Source organism: Miniopterus schreibersii (assembly GCF_964146895.1).
Source record: "Miniopterus schreibersii genome assembly, chromosome: 17".
Taxonomy (NCBI): domain Eukaryota; kingdom Metazoa; phylum Chordata; class Mammalia; order Chiroptera; family Miniopteridae; genus Miniopterus; species Miniopterus schreibersii.
The window spans coordinates 10,621,289-10,640,112 of record NC_138117.1 but is presented as its reverse complement, the minus strand read 5'-3'; the positions used below and the strand labels follow the sequence as shown (position 1 = coordinate 10,640,112).

Below are 18,824 nucleotides of genomic sequence, written 5' to 3'. Positions count from 1 at the left end.
TGTATAGTATAATAATGATAGTACTTATGACATAAAGCTGCTTTGAAAATTCAGTGACTTCATGGCACTTGGCATGCAATAAGTATTAGCTGCTATTTTATTATGATTACTATACGTATCATCATCATTTCCCCAATGCCTTGTAGCCGAGAGAGACTGTCACTAAGAGCTTGAACAGTTCTTTTGGTTTGGTTCCATTCAGCCTATCAGATTTCCTATCAAGTACTTACTTGGCACTCTGATGGGAATGATGGTGTTCGATGTACATGAAAATGTAGCCAACAAAATGTGAGATATACGGTTAGTTTTCTCTTTTCAAATGTGTGGCTGTATGATGTTCCTAAATCAGTATAACACTTATATAAGGAAATGTTTGCCAGTTAATTTTGCTGCCAAGAACACAGCAGATATGTAGGACGCCACAGTGGGTATGTAAGATGAAAAAGGCGAGGCCACATAGCATAAGTCAGCTAATACTTAAAACAAATTAAAAATGTGACAATTAAAAATCTAGGTCCAAACTTTAAGCTCACTTCACTTCCTGAAAGGATTTCCGCTCAGACTGCAGTAATGACATATTTTGAAAAGAGAGCGGTTTCATTAAGTTGAAAGTTTGGGGAATGATGGGAGAGGAAGAGATGGGAAATGATTGATTAATCTGTATAAAAATAGGCCCCATGCTGGGATTTTTCCTTTTGCACTAATCCTGTGTGACAATCTGAGCCAAGAAAAATATAAAACCAGTGCCATATGTGCAGAGCCTGCCCGAGCTGACTTTCAGATGCATGAAGAGTTGACCCAGATTATATTTTGCAGCTTTATTTTTATTTCAATGTCCTTTTCATTTCCCACTTCTTTCTGGCATATTCTCTTCCTTCCATCTGTTTGCCCTGGAAAGAGCATGGCATGTGCAGCAGGGACTATACCAACTCACTTGAATGGAAACAGGGGAGGACATTTGTAGGATGTGATTTAAAATAAGGCCTCTATTACCAGACGGAAGGGCAGGTGGAAGGAGGTAGAAGACGGTGAAGGGGGAATAGATGCTGATGGAAGGAGACTTGCCTTGGAGTGGTGAACACACAATAAAATATACCGATTATATATTATAGAATTCTACACCTGAAACCTGTATGATTTTATTAACTAATGTCACCCCCCAAAATTCAATAAAATAATAAAAAATATAAATAAATAAGTAAAACGAGGTATCTAGAGGCTGCTGTCCCGGGTCGGGGGCCATGTCCTTTGAGCTCTCAGCTAACAGCCCTGTTTGCCAAGGTCTTTTTCGTCAGAGGGCATCGTGGCAGTTTCAGAGGGAAGGATGCCCCTTGTCCTGGGTGGCGGCAGCATTACGCAGAGAAACCGGACCTTCCCGAGCCTTTGGCTTCGGGCCCTCGCCCCTGCGGCCGAGATAGGCGGGCTCCGCAGGCCTCTGCCAGAAGATCTGATTCCTGCCGAGACTCCTGGCGGCCCGACTGTTCTCGAGAGGCTGCCTGAACCCGACACTGGGCCCCTGCCTGACACCCAGTGCTTTTCCCTCCCAGCGGGGGGAAGAAGTGAGGAGTCCAAGCCGAGGCTGAGACGCCTTAGCGCACACGGAGCAAGGCTTAGGGCCTGTCTGCAGGCGGTGCCCTTAGGGGGTATCCTGCCAAGCCCAGCTTACGGGCACAGCAGAGGGGTTCGTCTGTGCTAGGCTGGGGCATTCTTTAGTTTTGGATGGGATTCTCCAACTTAGCATTTCCCCCCTTCCTTTTCTCTTGAGTCTCAGCCAGCATTTAACAGAACTGAGCCCAGTATGCTACTCATTTGTTTTTTCAACAAATATTTATTTATGTGCCTGACAGTGGGCCACTCACTGGGACACAACGGTAACCCAGGGGCTCCCTGTCTGTACCTGTGTGATATGTTTCTGGGGCAAGTGCAGGGTCCCATGGAACCCAGACTCTGGGGGTCTGGGAAGCCGCCCAGAGGAAGTAATGCTGTGTCAACACTTAAAAAGGGTAAAACCAGGTTTTTAAGTGAAGAGACACTTGGGGATCTGAACTTCATATGCTACTGCTGTTAACTTAAATACTGCGCACTTAGAGTTTTAAAAAATTCTTTTGTTATGGTTACCATGTTCTATTTAACATCTGTCTTTTTATTTATTTATTTTGAGGTAAAGAATGTGTTAACAAACTTTATTGCAGTAAACATTTTGCAATACATAGGCATATAAAATCATCTCATGGTGTATCTTTTTTAAAAATTTACCTTTATTGTTGAAAGTATTACAGATGTCCCCATTTCCCCCAGTGACCCCCTCCACCCTGCAACAGCCCCAGGCCTTTACCCCACTATGGTCTGTGTCCATGGGTTATGCATACATGCATGTAAGTTCTTTGGTTAATCTCTCCCCACCATTTCTAACTTCGCCTCTCCATTTGACTGCCATGCAAACCCTCCAGTGCTTCTGAAGAGAGTGGCCTTAATATTACTGCAATGGCCTGCTTTGCCTTTCCAGTCTGCTTTGGTTTTTCATAGAACATTGGAGGGTGGAGAGAATAGAGAACACTGAGTACACTTGAATTTAAAAGTTGACTTGTTTGGGGGTGGGGCAGAGCAGCTGGACAAGCAAAGGGTTGGCCTGGGAACGAGTGCTCCGTGCCAGATGCCACTTTGAGTTGAGATCCTGGGGAACATTCCATTAAGCCAGCCCATGGAAATTCAGAGCACAGTTTGTGTACAGAGTATAATCTAATCGTAGGTGTGCTCCATTCTTTTTAAGTGCCACAAGAGTTAGTAGAGAATTTTTTAGGGAGACATTCAGTAACATTGTGTTCAGAACCTTGAGAATTCAAATCATTTTTAATTGATAAACAATGGTGTGAGATGAGATGCAGGCACTTGCTGCTGGGAGCTCAGCTCTTTTGCAGAATTCCTTGTCTGTCCCCAGCATGTACCTCCGGAAGGCCACCGTGGCAGTGGTGTAGCGTCCCAGGTGAAGTCATCTCCCTGAGCCAGTGCTAGGCTCCCTGGGCCTTGAACAGGTGTCCCAGGGCAGGAGGGCGGGAGCTGTTCCACCTGCCTTGCACCTGTTTTCCTGCAAGCCCATCCCCTGACCCAGAATTTTCTGTTATGCTGCCAGGCCTTCTCCTGGAAACATTTTCATGTGACTTCATTATTTCCCTTCCTTCCCGATGCTCATATTCATTCCTTGAACACATGTCTGAATTAAAACAAGCCCCACCAGGCCTTCCATTTCTCCACTTGCTTTTTTTGAACACTCTGTACAGATGCCAGAAATTACCAGAATTTACCCAACTTATTTGTTTTATTGACGTTTGTGCTTGCATCAAAGATTGATTGCACAGTCGTAAATGTAGCAAGATCTTTGATCTTGGAGTATCTCAATCCATTCTGATTAGATTATTCAATTTTTCACACTGTCCTCAGGCAATATGAGAGACGATTTTTCCCTTTCATTTCACAGAGACAATTCCTGTTTTGTTTTTCTGCTCTTTGGTTGTACAGAAAACATACCTTCGTTCAATTGTTCTTTTAGGCGTTAGCACTGCAGTAAGTATATAACATAAGATGAGGTGTTTCTTAATGTTTAACTTACTTTATGCTTGTACTATTTTAAATCCTTTCGTTCACCTGGGGTTTTAAGTGATTTTCAACCTATGCAGGTCATTTTGTGAACCTAAGAGCTATGTGGAAAGGGACTCCATGGTCTGGGCTTCCCCCCCTTACTCTACAACCCATCTCCTAACTGTAAGAGCCACCTGCCTTGCCTTCCAGCCTCCAGCCCCTCCTCTGGGTATTGCTGCCTCCATATGTCCATAAAGCACCACTCTGTTCATATTGCCAACCTGTTCAAGTCTCGTCACGGCTCCCTCTTGCCTTCAGAGTAAATGCCCTTGGCATAGTGTTCCATGTGCCCATGCAGTTGCGTTAGCATCTGGTTCGCATTCTTAGCTCCCTGGGTACAACTCACCAGTTTGGCTGCATTTTCTCATGTGATCACTATGTGCCAGCTAAACAAGGGATTCAATATATTCTAAATATCCCCTCTGTTTTTTGTCTTCCATGTTTCGGCTCACGGGCATCCCTTTCACCTGAGGTCTGCTCCCTTCTACACCCCCAGCACTTGGTCATATTCTGCCTGGTGCTCGAGGCCCATCTCAGGTGGCATCTCTGCCACACCATCTCCCCTGCCCTCTCCCCCCCCCCCAGCTGAGAGTATTTCTTCCTCCCCTGCGTCCCCTAGTGCCCCGTCTGTCTTGCATGCCCCGTCCTGCCTCGTATCCCAGGTGTTCGCCTGTGTAGCTCACCTCCCAAAAGGAGCCTTGAGCACCAGAACTCCACTTCTCCGTGACCCAGGGCCTTCGCACGTGCAAGGCTCAACGCATCTTTGAAATGGACTGCATCGAATATCGTGGATGTCACCTTGGTTTCCAGTTCTCAGATCTTTGTGAATTCTGACCACGAGGTACCCAGCAGAATGGGCAGAGAAAAAAGCAGACTCTGGAGTCCAACAAGTCAGCTCTGCTGTTTACTCGTTGTGTGACTGGGGGCACATCTCAGCACCACTCAGAACCTCAGTTTCCTCGTCTGTACCCTATATGTTTTGAGAGGAAGGATTAGAGGAAATAGCAGATGGAGTGTTCTTGGCAGGTTTGGTTTTAGTACACAGCGACTAGTAGCATTAGACCCCGACTCTCTCATTCGTTGTATTAGTTGTGCCTTGAGGGCTTGTGTAATGTAGTCTGCCGTCAACACTGTGCCTTCCATGTTTTCATTCGGGTCATTAATAAAGCATGTTAAGTAGGATAAGGGCAGGGACGGAGCCAGGTGACACGTTACTAGAGATTTCCCTCGAGGTTGACAGGCAATCCATTAGTCTACACCCTTCGGGTGCTGAACTGCGCTGTCATCCAGCACACATGCCAGCCTTGCTCGTAAGGCTCTCCTAAGTGTTTTGACTGAGTGCCTACTGAATTCCCCATGTGCCATGTATGGGGCAGCCGCAGTCACAGCTGTCAGAGAAGGAAATGAGAATTGTTTTTCGTATCGGTCACCAGTGAACTCTTGCTGCTCCTATTGCCTTATTTAAGGGACCTTTTCTACAGATTTACTGAACAAGAGCACCAAAGGTAGCACATTGTGATCTTCAGGATTTGTCTTTGTCTCTTCTTTGATAACCTGAACGCTTTTGTTCACCTCCAACCTCTACCTCCTTCCTTTGTGATTTCTCAGAAATTAGTGCTGCTGTTTCTACAAACCTATCTGTAATTTCTTTCAGTACCTTTCTTCCTTCGTTTCATAAATATTCTTCTGAGCCTATGCCGGGCCCTGTGCTTGGCTTTGGGGACACAGTGATAAACAAGACAGAGGTATTTCCAGGCTGCAGGGTTTTGCATGTTAAATTGTGGGCTGAAAGCTTGAGTTTTATGAACCTTGGCCAATGGGGTAGAGGTGTGAATGGAGGGAATATGTGTCCTAATTGTCAACAACCCCAGTCTGTCAACCCAACCTAAAGGGAGAGAAAGAAGATGGTAAGTCAGTAGAGAGCCTTCTGGGAGCCATTGCAGAATGCTAAGAGTGGAGGAACCTTTAATGCTTAGAAATCTTTTAAGGTGACAGCACCTACTGTGTGCTAAATGCTGCGTTAGACACTGGGATACAGTGTCCCTCAAGGAGCTGACGGTGCGCTGGGACATTGCAGTGCAATGTCGAGTGCTTGTTAAACTGTGGGTGAGGTGAGAGTGCCTCACCCCTTCCTGACGGCGTTAGAGGCGGAGGCTCACCTGCCGCCTGAAGAGCAGGTAGTAGGTAGCCTGGCCCAGAGGGGTAGGAAGCCATCCAGGTGGAGGAGACAACGTGCGTGCAAACGGGGCGTCCAGAGAGCCATGAGCCTCCTTCAGGAAGGCTGCTGGTTCCTCGGGCGGGGCGCAGCGGGCGCAGAGTGATTTATAAAGGGCCTGTAAATCATGCTGTGGACTGAGGGCTTCATCTTAAGGACACGGGCTGCTGTGAAAGGGTTTCTACAGGGGAATCAGCTAATGAGATTTCTGCTCCGGAGCAGTGGAAGATGGAGTGCTCCGGGCCACGCCGAGCAGCTGGGACACAGTGTGTGGCCGGCTCATAATTTGGGGATGAGAGACGATGATGCCCGGGGTGGAGCGCTCAGGGTGGGAAGGAGCAGCCAGAGATCACGGATTTACTAACCAGACAGATTGGAGCGGGTGGCTGCCATTCATAGTCAAGTATGGAAAACCAGAGCTTTTATTACAGTGGTTCTCAAACTTCAGTGTGCCTGGAAGATCAGCTGAGCAATTAGTAAAAATGTGGCTTATGGAAATGACTCCAGGAAATTTCAGTTGACAGATCTGGAATATGAGTCAGGGCTCTGTGTTTTCAGCAAACAGTCCAGGTGACAGTGCTGCCTGGCCCTCAGCACTGTGAAAAACCCCTTTTTGTTAGGTGTTTTAATATAGCAATATGTCTTTTAGGTTTATTCACAATATGTTAACTTTTCATTTAAGAATAAAGATTCAGTCCTATTATCTCTGTTGAAAATAGGAGAATGGCTCAGCCTTAAGAGTTAAAATACAAAAATTTAAAAAAGAGCAGCCACCTTGCTAGTGCTGTCGGTGTCAATGTTCCAGGTTTTGTGATGGGTGACGAAAGGATGTCAGATATGAAAATGGAGCATGGCTGAGTGCTGACAAGGTCCAGTGATGTAACCCTGCTGGCAGACTGTTAAATGGAGTGAAGGTCAAGGTCAGTGCTGCTGAGAAAGTCAAGGGAGTGAGCAGCGGTGGACCCGACTTCAGTGTGGGTTGGGGCCTGTGACACCTGGGGCTGCGGCCAAGGGTGGGAAGGAGCTCCTCTGTACTTACCTGTAAATTAACTCTTCTTCTGGTTGCCTATCTGCCTTCACTTCTGCTCACTCACCTTCTACTTCCCCCCGAGGAAAGCCCTTGTCATTTGACTGGACCTGGAGAGAGATGCCATGTGCTCTTATCTTTGGAGCGCTCCTCCTCACAGCATGGTCCATGATCACTTGCTTCATTCATAACCATCTATGGAAATGATTAAAAATGCAGATTCCTGAGTTCCCCCTGACCTCCTGAACTGGAACTTCTGTGAGTGTTCCCCAGAAATCTGCACCATTATTCACCTTCCCAGGTGATCCTTATGCACAGTGAGGTTTAAGAATCATTGCATTATTAATATTAATTATAAGCTTAATGTTTATGAGCATGTCAAGCACGTGACAGGTGTTCAATAAATTCTCGTTAAATAAACAATAAATTAACCTTTAAAAAATATATACATATGTATGTGTATAAAACATAAATGAGGAAACTAAGGCTTAAAGAGGTTAAAAACACTTAGCCAAGAATACATTAACTAGTGAGAGATAGAGCCCCGTTTAAAGGGCTTTCTTTAGATAGACTTCGTGGGTGTGTGAATTTGCAGGCCAGCGCCTCCTTCTGGTGATACTGGGCGGTTCAGGACACTGGAGAACGTTAGGGGCATCTGATTGGATGTCTGGTTGAACTGACTGATCGCTTCCCCAGCATTCTCCCCTTGGCCATCTCTGGTAAATTGCCAGGGCCACACATGTATTTACTACTAATAAAGAGAGCAGGCTCAGGGAGGGTAGGTGGTCACCCGCAGAGCCAAACAGAACCATTCTCCTTCCCTGTGCTCTGCTAAGCTTGGCCAGTGCAGTCTTATTTTCCCCTGGGGGTGAAGCGGAGGGAGACTCAATGTATCCTGGGTCCCTGTGGGAAATTCATAAACTCTCCTCTTCCTCCTCTTTGCCTGCTGTCCCTTTACAACCTCTTTTATCATTTCTTTCATCTGTTTTCTTGGTCGTCAGGTGCATTGTCTGTATCTCTGCCAGGACAGGTAGCTGAGCCATCTCAAGATAAAGGAGTGAACTAGGTGGAGTTGTCCTTGACCCTGTTGGCCCTCTTGGGCCTCCCCTCCCACGCTCCCTCGGTCCCTTTTTCAGAGGGTCAAAGCTACCTGGCTCAGGAGACTGGCCTCTGCTAAGACAAAGTTGTAAATCTGTGTGCATTTTCCCTGGGGCTCTCTGAAGGCAGGGGTCTAATCCAAGGGCAAGTCTAGAGACTTTAGGAGGAGGCCATGGGAAGTTTGTTTTAGGATCACAGATCTTCAGACAAAGTCTGTTGTGTACACACACACACACACACACACACACACACACACACACACAGACTGTAAAGATAGAAACATGGTCTTCACTGAAGAATGGTTGAGGGAAAACCACCTTTTGTAAAGAGTGTTTATAAAAATGTATGACTTAAATGGGATAAGGCACTTTCTACTGTGGGGCTTTTTAAGGGAAAAGTGTTTGAAAAGCCCCATTCTGGCCCTTGAGCCACTGTACCTGTAGTTTCAGCTAGAAATAGTAAAAAGCTAACTTATGTTGAGTGTTTGCTATGTTCCAAGCACTGTTCTAATTTTTTTCATATTTCACCTAATTCCCACAATCCCTTAGCAGTACTTACTATTAACATCTTCATCTCCATTTTACAGATGAGGAAACTAAGGCAGAGAGAGAGTAAATAACTTGCTCAAGGCTCCACAGATAAAGGAGCCATTATTCAAACCCATGTGGCTTGACTCCCAACCTCTCTTAATATTGTATTACATATATTACATTACATGCTATAGTTACTTATGTTATAAAATAATTTTCCTTTCAAAAATTTAGATTTTTTAAAGAAAAAACCCCAAAAAACTAATTTTCCATCATTGCACTGGACCCCTATTTATAATTTTTATAATAAAAGTAAATGCTCATGGTTGGAAAAGCCAAATGGTTCAGAAAGATATAAAATGAAAACGAGTTTCTTTATATTCCCGCTGTCCCCTTCCCAAGGGAAACCACTGTTATTAACAAGTCTTTTTAAATCCCTCCAAAAAAGTAGATAGCAGGTTATATATCACTTAATGATTTATTTACACAAAAGCAGATATCCCACATTCATCTTGTTTTTCTTAACCAATAACCGATTTTCCAGATCTTTTCAGATCTTTTCACTTCAGCAAGCACAGGTTCATGTCACTCCTTTTCATGAATACAGAGTCCTTACTGATAGACAGTTAGGTTGTCCTTTTGGATGCTTCTGTGCAGGATAAATCCTTAGCAGTACAGTTTTCTTTTTATGTGTGTTCCTTCAACTCACACTCTCACTCACTCTTATCAGGGTGTTTCCCCAAATCCTTAACAGAACCACTATTAGCAAGCTTTGACTTTTTACTTTTTTGTCAACCTGGGCCCCCCAAAGCCTTGCAGCTAATAGTCAATTCTACTGAATCTGCTTTATAGAGCAGCTTCTTTGACAGTGTCTTCTATAATTACATCTGTCCACTGCTCCAGCTGCTCCCTAATAGCTCTGCTTGGCTTCAGTGAAAATGGCTCATCTCTCCTCCCTAGAGACCTTTAAATAAAAGATCTGTGTATCTGCGTGTGGGGACAAGGAATAAGATGATGAAAGGATGAGGGACTGGCTTTTGTTTTATTTTTATTTTTATTTTTTAATTTGCTGCCTCTGTTTGAGGTGGGGATATAGGTGGCCAGCCTGAATTAATTTGATAGCTTTGTGGTGACACATCAAGGATACAGGAAGGTTTGGGGTTGCATCAATCTCTGGTTTAGAATGACTTAATACAGCTTTGTAGACATCGGGATTGCTCTGTTCTCAGAGCCCCATGATGTTCTGATGTATGAGGACTCCACAGTATCCTAAAGGCAGCCAAAAATAATAACGTCCTGAGAGACCAAATCACAGGCATTGTCTTTAAAAAAATAAGTCTAGCTATCAGTCTTTGCACATATTCTTTTTGTTTCCATTTTTCCTTCCCTAATTCCCAGCCTCGCCGTCCCATGCAGAGAATGCTTAGTACCCTAGCGTTATGAATAAAGTAACTCCTCTCAGCAGGATCCAGCAAGACTACCAAAGGAAAAAGCACCGGGACTTCTGGAGGCCAGCCAGCATAGTTTGTAGCTGGAAAATGCCCCTTGCTGTGGGGTTGCTCAGCACCAGGACTGGCTCCACTCAGTGTCTTAAAGGTCAAGTTCATCCTGTCTGTTCAGTCCCAGAATCCTGCTCTCCCAGCCGCAGCAGCTGATCAAAGACAATATTGATAAAGAACAAAGGCAGTATTGATGAAGATGACTTGGATATGATACTTTAAGTTCCCTTCAGTGTTTCAAGCATGACTCTTCCTGCTTTGTCCAAGTATTCCCTGTGACATCAGAGACAGCCAATTGGGCAGACCTTAAATATTAAAAGATTAAAAGTCTTTAGTATTTAACAATGTTGAAATATTAAGAATGTTTAAATTGAGCATATTCTTTGGCTTAAAATTTCTACCTTTAAGAATTTATTAAAGAAATAAACAGACAAAGATATAAACTCGCATGCGCAAGTATACACATTGAACGTTAGGCCTTTATTTAAGAACGTAAACCCTGGGGTCAGACAGCCTGTGTCCCAGTCTTAGCCCCACTTCTTATTAGTTGTATCATTGCTTGTATCACCCAACTTCTCTATCTTGTCTGTAAAAGGGGCTGATTGATAATTGTCCCTACCTTGTAAGGTCTGTGCTACCATGAGAAATAAATTACTTAATATGTAGAAGATGCTTAGGGTGGTTTCTGGCATATAATGTTTGTTACTAATAGTAGGAAAACTGGAAATTGCCCACACATTCATTGACTTAATGAAACAAAATGTGGGATGCTTCAAAGATATTCACATATTAAAAGAAAAACAATTAGGTTACATGATAGTGTATTAAATCTGAAGTCTCAAGAGTTGTATATCAAAACATTAACTATAGCTATTTTTTTGGTGATGGAATTATAGACTACATTTTCCCTCTGGACCATTGTTATTTTCTAAATTATCTAGGAAGGAAATGTATAGCATAATAAGTGATATCTTTTTAACCCCTTCAGAATGATAACAGCTAATATTTATTGAAAGTTTACAATGGAGATCATGGCCCTGTGAGGCAGGTGCTATAATTGTCATCTCCATTTCACAATTAAGAAACTGAGGCACAGAGAGGTGCCAAATGGACCTAAAGTGCTCTTTCTAGTAAGCAGCAGAGGTGGAATTTGCACTGCTGTCTGACTCAGGGCCTCTACTTTTAGGTTGGGCACTCTCTGTAAGATTTTAGTAACTCAGAAGAGCAATCAACGACAGCATTGACAGCAATAACCTCGTTGCCTTCACTGTTTAAAGGAAATGAATAGAAAGCCCCTCTGCTTCCATGTGTCTGTGTTGGCAGCTAGTAGATAAATGGGGGGTTTTCAGATCTCCAACCTTCCTCTTAGTTTCTTGCTTAGTAAATGGGGAAAGTAGATGAGATGATGTAGTAAAATTGACTTTTCTGTGTATCCCTTAGAGTGCATTGACTTTACATTACATTAACCAAACTGGAAATAGTTATATTTTTGTAAATCATAAACTGAAATAGTTGAGAAGTAGCATATATATTTTTCACTGTCATATTATTCAGATAGTCCTGAATGCATCTCTTGGGTGCCCTGAATGAGCCTTCTAATCTCTTTCAGATGTGCAGAAGATAAGTTCAGAAAGTACAGGAACACAGTGATCTTAGGCCCTGCAAATACGTAAGAGTCAATTATTTAGTTCCTGTAGCAATAAAGTGTAGAACAAAGTCCCTTCAGTTCAGAGAACTTAATTACCACAGATCAAGATCAAAGGCATCATGAGGGAACAGCAGATTTTTGGCAATTGTCTGTTTCTCTTCTAGGATTTCCATTTTTATGCAGGCAGCGAAATTACGATTGATGGCCATTGTGTATCTTTTAAGGAATGAAAATTGGGTGTGTCCGAGTAATAATTTTACATTAGGAAGTAATATCTGAAGCCTGGTGGCTGCAGCCACAGTATCTATTTTTGAAAATCACCCATCTTTATGATTTAATAACCAGCCTGATAATTTACTAGCAGACAAGGCTGGTTGGATGAAGCTGTCAGGACTAGCGTGTTGTTGGATACCACTGCCAATCAGGAATCCTTGAGACTGTAAAATACTACAGTTTAGCGAGTGTATTTATCAGAGGCAACTAATTAAGTCCAGGGGGCTTCTAGAGTTCATTATATCATTAGACAAAGTCTCTGAAATCCAGAAGGAATAGCCCATCCCGTCCTGAAAAATCGCCACCATAATCTTCGCAGAATTCTGCTGGGAGGTGAAATTCAGTCGCCTCTTGTGTGCTCAGGGATCATTCTTGATCTCTTTCCCAGAAGAGGCTGAACTTCCTGAGAGGTCCTAGAAGCCAGGGGAGGGGCTTCTCTCTCTCTGCCTTGCTGTTGCCTACCTTCCCCTGTAGCAAAACTAACACAACCCGCCAGTGACAGGATCTGTTCAGCAGTGGGCCAGTGTGGCCACATCTTGCAGGTATGGCTCATCTTGCCAGTTAGGGAGATGGTAGTATCTGGTTTATTCTAGAACTCTCCTGTGTCCCTGCTTTCTCCACTGTCTTCCTAAGGATGCAGCGCGGGTCATAGAAGTAGCACAGGGTTTTGGTCCTGGGCAGGATTCGTCGCTCACAAACCTTGGACAAATCAGCTTTCGTCGCCTCAGATGTAGAATAGTGAGATTAATGCCTGCCTTACAAAGTTGTTAAAAATATAAAGAGTAGAGAGCATCTCCTATAGGGCCTGGAACTTACTAGGCACTCAAGAAATAGTTTTTATTAGAATCATTGTTCACTGACTGCTAGAAACTCAAGGGATTGAAATTATTTATGTTTTCCTCAACTCAGAAATGCGAGCTGGCTCTGGGTTCTAGACCAGAGAGTCAGAAATTGTGTTGTAGGAGTTGAGAGGCAGGGTCAAATGAATTGTACACCAGATTTGTTTTCTGAAAGCCTATGGAATGTCATCGTTTATTTTCAATCCTCTCTTCTTTACACTTGTTGGCTCTTGCCTCTCTCTTCCCCTCCCCTTCACTTCCTTAGGAAACCCATGGGATATTTTCAGTACAATTTCAGAACTACCCTTTTTTTTGTTGGAGCCGAGTTCATCTTAATTATTCTACCACACACCATGTTTCTAATTACGTACCCAACTCTAGTCTGTACTCAAGATATAATGTGATATTTGTAAACTAATGAACAATCCCTCCCCCCCCCCAAAAAAACCCCTAAAATTTCCAGTTTTACTCTAATTCAGAGGTTCGGTCACTGTGAACTGTTTTCGTCCTGTTCGCGAGTGTTCAGTTCCTGCTTTTCCTTAAGGTCCTGTCCTTTGCAGAAACTCTGCAGCTGCAGTCAGAGAAAGTCCGTAAGCAGATAGCATGGGTCCAGCAGCTCCTGGAGCCCAGGCTTGCTTGCTTACTGCATCTAACCGGCTGATCACCTCCAGGCCCTGAAGTGCCAAGTGCAAGTCGGCTAGCTGACTACGACCCGAGGATAAACTCCCTTGGAAAAAAGCCATGGGACTGACAAGCAGGCTTCTTGTTTCCCTGGAAGCCTGGGCCGGCCCGCCGGTGTCCTGCAGGGAGCGTGTGACTCCCGGGGGGGTGCGCGTGTCTGCCACCCGTGGGTCACGCGTGCTGCGGGTCTGCCGGGAGACGGGCGTCTGTGTGCAGCCAGCCCGTGCCTCTGAGCTGCGTTTACGAAATGAAGCCCTTGTATCTGCCCTTCCCTTGTCTCCTTCGAGGAAAGCAGACGAGGGACCCGGGGCCCTGGAAGCTCGCCGCCTGCTGAGTTCGGGCGCCATCGGGGGAGCCAGGGGCCTCGGGAGGCAGGGGCCGGCCCGCGTGTCCCCGGCTTCCGTCCCTCACGCTTCTCCCCGTTGCTTTGCAGGCAGCGAAGCCGATTTCAGCTCCTCCAGCAGCACCGGCAGCATTTCCGCGCCTGAGGTCCACATGTCGGCCGCGGGGAGCAAGCGGCCCTCTTTTTCACGCAAGTACGCACCGCCTTCTGCTCTGTAACTATTAACACACTGCGCAGGTGACTTCCCTGTACTTTAGGCTTCTGTGGAGCCACCCAGATGACTGTCCGTTCCTATTTGATTAGTGAGTGATTTTTGTTTTTTTTTTGTAATTTATCTTTATTGTTGAAAGCATTACCGATGTCTCTCCTTTCCCCCCGTGGGCCCCTCCTCCCCACTCGTTTGTTTCTTAGTGACTTGAAATTGGCGATTCTCTCTCCCTTTCCCCCTGCGGCCCCATGGCGTGGCTCGTGTTCTCTCTCACCCCGCCCTTGGCTCTGGGCCCCTCCGCTTTCCCTTCCTCGCTCAGCTGTGCACTCGCCTGGGCATCAAGCTAGTCTCCCTCCTCCACGCCGCCTCCCCCGCGTGAACCTAGACTCTGACTTCGCCCTTTCTTTCCTCTAGCCGAGCTGCTTTTTTATCTTTGTGAAAGAAGCATAGTGTCCATCTGGGCACCCCAACATTCGCTTGGGGAAGGGGTGAAGGAAGTGTGACGTTCATAGGCATGAGTGGCCACCACTGGAAGAGGCAACAGGGCAACACAGCTAAGTGTGTGGCTCTGGGGCCAGGCTACCTTGGTTTGAATGGCAGCTTCACCTACAGGCTGCGTGGCTCTGAGTAAGTTGCTTAACTTCTCTACGCCTCAGTTGCCTCATCTGTAAAATAGGACTATAGTCCTACCCCCCTCATAGGGTTTATTGTTAGGATTACATTGGTCAGTACAGGTGAAGTGTGGGCTCAGTGTTTGGAGCATAGTAAGAGTCAACAGGGTTTGCCATGGACTGGGGGAGAAGACTGGGGGAAATGGGAGCCTGTCTTCACATTTGGTGGGACAGGATTCTCTGCCGTCATCAGTGACTTATTCGACAAGTATTTGTTGAACATCTACCATGAGACAAGTTCTGGAGATAGGACAGTAAACAAAACGACATGACAATTATATTCATTCTAGCAGGGAAAGAAAGACAAGAAATATATAAGTAATGTAATTACTTTTAAAACGTGCAGGGCACGGCTATACGAGAGTAACGGGGTGTGTGGGTGGTGCAGACAGGCGGGTTCTGGGAGACTGCAATGAGGGGAGCTCTGAGCAGAAACCTGGACAGAATGATGGATGAGCCATGAGACACGGGATGATTTGTCTGTAGACTTTGGGGAAGTCACTCTACTCTCCTGGGCCACAGTGTCCAAGTTTATATAAAAGAGGTTGTACTACATGATGTTAAGGTCCCTTCCAGGAGAAAAAGTGTTCCATTTCTAAAATCTTGTATTTCCAGGACTCAGCAAATGAATATTTCCCATTCCTCTTGGGTAAGCAGAAGCTTTGCTGATGTTTACAAAAGGACCTGAGACCCACAGTGTAGAGTTTATTGTAAACAGAGCTGGAGCCAGACAAACCTGTAACAGGAGAGTGAAGTTCCCAGTGAAAAAGCACAGTTATTCTGCTCCCAAACACCATCTATTTTGGAAATAAAGTGCCTCTGGGATCACAGGACGTGAATAGAAACATTCGCCATATAAGTCAGATGTGGCTTGCTCTGAGAATAAACCATTTATCTAACCCACTCAAGAAATTAGCACATACCCATGGTACAAGGTATCAAAGAGCAGAGAGGCAAAAGGAAAAACAAATGGCCTGAAGAAGACAGTTTTATTGAGTGTTTCAAAGGAACCTGTGCTTGTGGTTAAATTCCAAGGTACTAATACTGAGTGACTTAGAGAAAACATTTTAGTCTGGAATCCATGATTTCTCTAAGTGATTAAAAATTGAGGTGTTAAACATATAATAGCTAAATATAATTACGTGCAAATCAGGTGTATGTTTAATGTATGGGAAATTGAAATTGGCAATGTTCTATCCATTATCCTCACTTGAACTTGCAACCCAGGTATGTACCCTGACCGGGAACCGAACCTGCAACCTTTTGGTGTACGGGATGGCGCTCCAACCAACCGAGCCACACTGGCCAGAGCCCTCACCTTTTTTTTAATCTGACCCAGGCACAGAGCGCCATGAGTAGATTTCTATGATGGAATATCCCAACATTTCTCATAATCTTTGTGTTCTGTAGGACCACACATTGGGGACAGCTCCTCTCCAGCCAGTGTTCATGCCAATCTCTGTAACAGCTCGTGATCTGTTTCATTGGCTCATTCCTCCTATAATTAAAGGAATTTTCTCTGTGGAGAATTAGCTCCTAGGAGGAAGAGTGGCAGGAACATTTGGTAAGGGTGGGGTGGGAGAAATGAGGGACAGGTGGAGTTGGTGAGAATGTTTTTTTTAATGCTCTCTTCTTATAGAAGGCCAACTCTGCTGATAATTCTGAGGAATCCTCTTTCTTAAACTAAAACCCTATCTGATCAGAGGCAGACGGAAGTGAGAAGAAAAAAAAGAGCTTGGGATTTGGAGGCAGACTGACCTGGACTTGAATTCAGCCTCCGTTGTTTATTAGATGCATGACCCGGAACCCAAACCTCAGTCTCCTATTCTGGAAAATAGGGTGACAGTGGCATCCACCTCATGCTGCTGATGGTGGTAATGGTGCTGATGGTGGTGATGGTGCTGATGGTGCTGATGGTGCTGATGGTGGTGATGGTGCTGCTGATGGTGCTGATGGTGCTGATGGTGCTGATGGTGCTGATGGTGCTGATGGTGGTGATGGTGCTGCTGATGGTGCTGATGGTGCTGATGGTGCTGATGGTGCTGATGGTGCTGATGGTGATCATTGTGCCAGTGTGCTAGGGCCGCCATAACAGAATCCCACACACGAGGTGGCTTAAACAATAGAAATGTACTTTCTCCTAATTTTGGAGACTCAGTATGAGATCAAGATGTCGGCGGGTTTGGCTTCTTCTGAGGTCTCTCTCCTTAGCTCGTAGGCGGTCATCTTGTCTCTTTTCTGCACCTGCCTGTGCTCAAATTTCCTCTTCTTACAAGGACTCTAGTCAAACTGGACTAGAGCCCACCCTAACAGCCTCATTTTAACTTCATTACCTTTTTACACCCCTGTTTCAAATATGGTCACATTCTTAGGTTCTGGGGGTCAAGGCTTCAACTTATGGATTTGGGGGACCCACAGTTTGGCCCATACAGTGGTCATGGTAATGATGATGGTGACGATGGTGGTGCTGATAAGAATGTTACCTGTAGTAAAGGACAGTGGCTGGGGAATAGAAATTCACCTGGGCCCCTCCGGGGTTTTCCTTCTTCATTTCCCCTTTTCTCTCACTTTCCACGTATCGTGTTCCTATTTGCAGGAATGGGTGAGGTCAGTAGAATTCTCTCTCTCTTCTGTGGACTTCAGTCTTGTCCACCAAACCAAGGGGCTGCGGGGGGCTGAGGAGGGGAGCCCCGGGTTTGCCTGTTCACAGCCATGACCGATACAGAATCCCTGCTTCTCCTTTGAAAATGCTTTACCTTCATCCACGATGACTTTGTGCCCATATATGTTAGCATTTGAACTAAACGAAATGTAAGGCACAGAACAGGTATGTTTAAGCATGTAGTTTCTTTTGTACAAGGTAGCTATTACAAACAGTCTGTTAATTCACTTCCTGAAATATATTTGAACACACTTGATTGTGCTGTAGTAATGCTCAGTGGCTTAAGAGTTTTTGCCTTTCTCTGTATAGCAGGTGCGTTCTTACAAAATCCCCCTCTAATTTAATTCATGTCTTAGTGCACATACTAAAGAATTCAGTGGCGAATTCTTCAGATAATAACCACATACATAGCCAGTACTTAATATACCTCTTTACAAGCCCAAAACAGCACATCCCATTTGTGTAAAGTAGGAGACATTTCTGTAGAGTTCAAAGACCTGGATATCATTCCCAGTTCAGCTGTGAGTTCTTGGGCCAGTTTTTCTTTTTCTCCCTGAGCCTCAATTACTTCATTGAGTACTTCACATAACACGAAAGGGAGATAGTAACTGTATGAGCCATATAACAGCGTGATGGTCAGAATCACGTGAGACAATGTTCATAAAGCACCAGGAACGGGGCTGGGGTCACAGAAGGTCCACGGTGAAGGTTAACTCAGAAGAGAATTCCCCAGGCCAACATTAGGGATAGTTCTTTACTCTCTCTCCTAACCTGTAATGGTTAATCCTCTGAATTTTTCACAGCCACGTTAAGAAATAGGCCAGCTGGTGCCAGGCTTAGAAGTGAAACAAGGAGAAGCCAGGCCAAGCCAGAGTACACGTTCTTTTCAGCTCCTCCTGAAGTCTCCCCACCACTGGGCTGCTGAAGTTGGTTTGTCACAAGGCCATCAGCCCATCTGTTCTATATAAAGTGTCCCCTTTTCATGGAAAGGAAGCAGAGTCCATTTGCATGATTTCAAAAAGGGGAGAACCTTTTAACTTTGGAATGTGGTGATGTTGCCTTTATGTGTGATTTACTGGGCTGACGGCTAGTTGAAATTGTATTTGATTTTAAATGACTGTGGTTTTGGAGCCAAGGGTACCCACATGCACTCTCCCGTTCCCGTTCACACACGCTTCTCTTTGAGATGTGTCGGTTGGACACAGCTGTGATTAAAATGGCAAGCAGGGGACCGTCAAAAAGCAGGGCTGCTCTGCGAAAGGTGTCTTATTCCCTTTTGTTTTCTTGTAATGTCATTAAGAAATCTTCCTGACACAGGACTGTTATCCTATTTAAGTAATTTCAACATTCTCAAAATGCTTCCTCTGGAATTAGATTAACAGGGAGGGCGAAAGAAGTTTATTCTAAAGTGTTAGCCCACAAGCGTTTAGTTGAATTGCCCTAAACGCTTATCGAACATACTCATATGCATTCTTTGATTTTCATATCACCTCC

General features: G+C 44.8%; 1 protein-coding gene across 4 annotated transcripts in view; it reads left to right on the top strand.

Annotated features, from left to right (window-relative positions):
* SYBU (syntabulin) overlaps nt 1-18,824 on the top strand; it is a 58,156-nt gene that overhangs the window by 32,685 nt on the left and 6,647 nt on the right. For all 4 annotated transcript variants that reach the window (XM_081117367.1, XM_081117366.1, XM_081117369.1 and 1 more), the window contains one exon: nt 13,880-13,982. In XM_081117367.1, the coding sequence (XP_080973493.1) occupies nt 13,880-13,982 (103 nt within the window). The remainder of the gene's footprint in view (nt 1-13,879; nt 13,983-18,824) is intronic.